Source organism: Macrobrachium nipponense, chromosome 15, assembly GCF_015104395.2.
Source record: "Macrobrachium nipponense isolate FS-2020 chromosome 15, ASM1510439v2, whole genome shotgun sequence".
NCBI lineage: Eukaryota > Metazoa > Arthropoda > Malacostraca > Decapoda > Palaemonidae > Macrobrachium > Macrobrachium nipponense.
Window position 1 is genome coordinate 93,352,553 of NC_087208.1, and position 1,775 is coordinate 93,354,327.

The 1,775-nt window shown below is 49.3% G+C and overlaps 1 protein-coding gene across 1 annotated transcript; it reads left to right on the top strand.

Annotated features, from left to right (window-relative positions):
- The first annotated feature begins 414 nt into the window (after positions 1-414).
- Positions 415-1,107, top strand: LOC135226760 (uncharacterized). Its single transcript, XM_064266469.1, has 2 exons — positions 415-736; positions 836-1,107. Exons 1-2 carry the CDS (start codon positions 415-417, stop codon positions 1,105-1,107), a joined length of 594 nt encoding a protein of 197 aa, XP_064122539.1.
- Positions 1,108-1,775: the final 668 nt, after the last annotated feature.

Consider the following 1,775-nt stretch of genomic DNA (forward strand, 5'->3'; position numbering starts at 1 on the left):
CCTCTGCGACGTCAGCACGGCATGCCCTTGCGCGCTGATCCCAGCATCACAAAGAAAAATTTTTGGAATCATCCACAGCCTCTCGCATCCGTCGGGTCATCCAAGGCCTGTTGCATCCGTTGGGTCATCCATGGCCTCTCGCATCTGCTGGGCCAAAGGACAACTTGCCTCCTGACAGAGAAATTCATGTGGCATGGCATCCAAAGAGACTCTCGGAAATGGGCCAGGCATTCATCCCATGCCAGACAAGCAAGATCGGTAAGCACATTGAGTCAGGAATCGGCAGTTTTTCCCAGCCCAAGTGGAGATTCGGTCATATCCACTTGGACGTTGTAGGGCCTCTTTCTGTCAGGAGGTCACAGACACCTCCTCACAGTCATTGATTGATCCACCAGATGGCCCGAAGCAACACCAATGACAGAGGCCACCACCAACATGTGTGCAGAAGCCCTTCTCTCCAGCTGGATCAACCATTTTAGAGCGCCTGACCACATCACGATGGACTGCAGGGCCATCTTTATGTCAGATTTGTGGGCTGCCCTGGTTCTCTTAATGGGGACTTCGCACCACAGAACCACTACCTATAACCCCACAGCCTCCCTGATGGCACGCTGCTCCGGTGACAACTGGGAGATGCAGCTACCTTGGGTCCTCCTTAGCCTCCGCACCGCCCCAAGGGCCAACGACAAACCATCACCTGCAGAGAAAGTCTACGGGGAAACCTTGGTAGTTCCAGGCGAATTCTTCCCTCAACTAATGTCGAGAACATCTTGATCACCATGCTGCGAGAATCTGCTGGGAAATTCGCCCTCTGCCTCAAGAATTTCTCTGACAGGTCATTTTCAGCCCAAAGACTTAGCCACAAGCAAAAACATCTTTGTCTGCGCCACGACGCACACCAACCGCCCCCATGCCATAGTCCTTTCCACATCCTTCACCACTCAGAAAAGGCCTACCTCCTTTGACAGGTTGAAGCCAGCCTTCCTGACAGAGGAGGACACTGATGAAGACGAACCTGGTAGCTGCCCCAGAGTGCCACTGCAAACCTGTTTTCCCCCGAGCCCCCAAACTATACCAATGGCACCGCGACCCTCCGGAGGGCATTAAGGATGAGAGCCCCCCAAAACAGCTGGTGTCACTGAATCAGGGCAACCTCCACCCTCCGATACACTACCAAGATTAATATTCGGCCTTCCCATTCCTATTTTATCATCCAATGTTCACTGCCATGACCATTGTCTTGGTGGGGGGAATATTTTGTAAGGAGAACACCTTTTTCCTAAATTTATGTATGTAGTTTTCCTATCCACATTGTACCTCAAATCAAATGATTAAGTACTTTTTGGCCTTGCTGCCAACATATTCATTTATATGAATCCATTGTAACCAATAATATTTATGTAAATTAACATGTCCAGAAACAAATCCATTTCTGTGTCAGTGTTGGTCACATACTAGATATCTGCCCGCACACCTGAATGATGACCTGAGTTTACCTGTAATAAATAGGCAGTACTGTTTCTAGCTACATCTTTATCATACCCTCACAACCTAACCCAACACTCACCTGACCTGACTTGATTACCCTCCCACCTAACCTAACCTAACCCTCACCTAACCTAACCTAACCTAACTACCCTCCATTCTAACCTAACCTAACCAAACCTTCACCTAACGTAACCTACCCACCATCCCACATTACCTAAAACCCCCACCTAACCTAACCCAACCCCCACCTAACCTAACCCAGCCCCCATCTAACCTAATTAAACTAC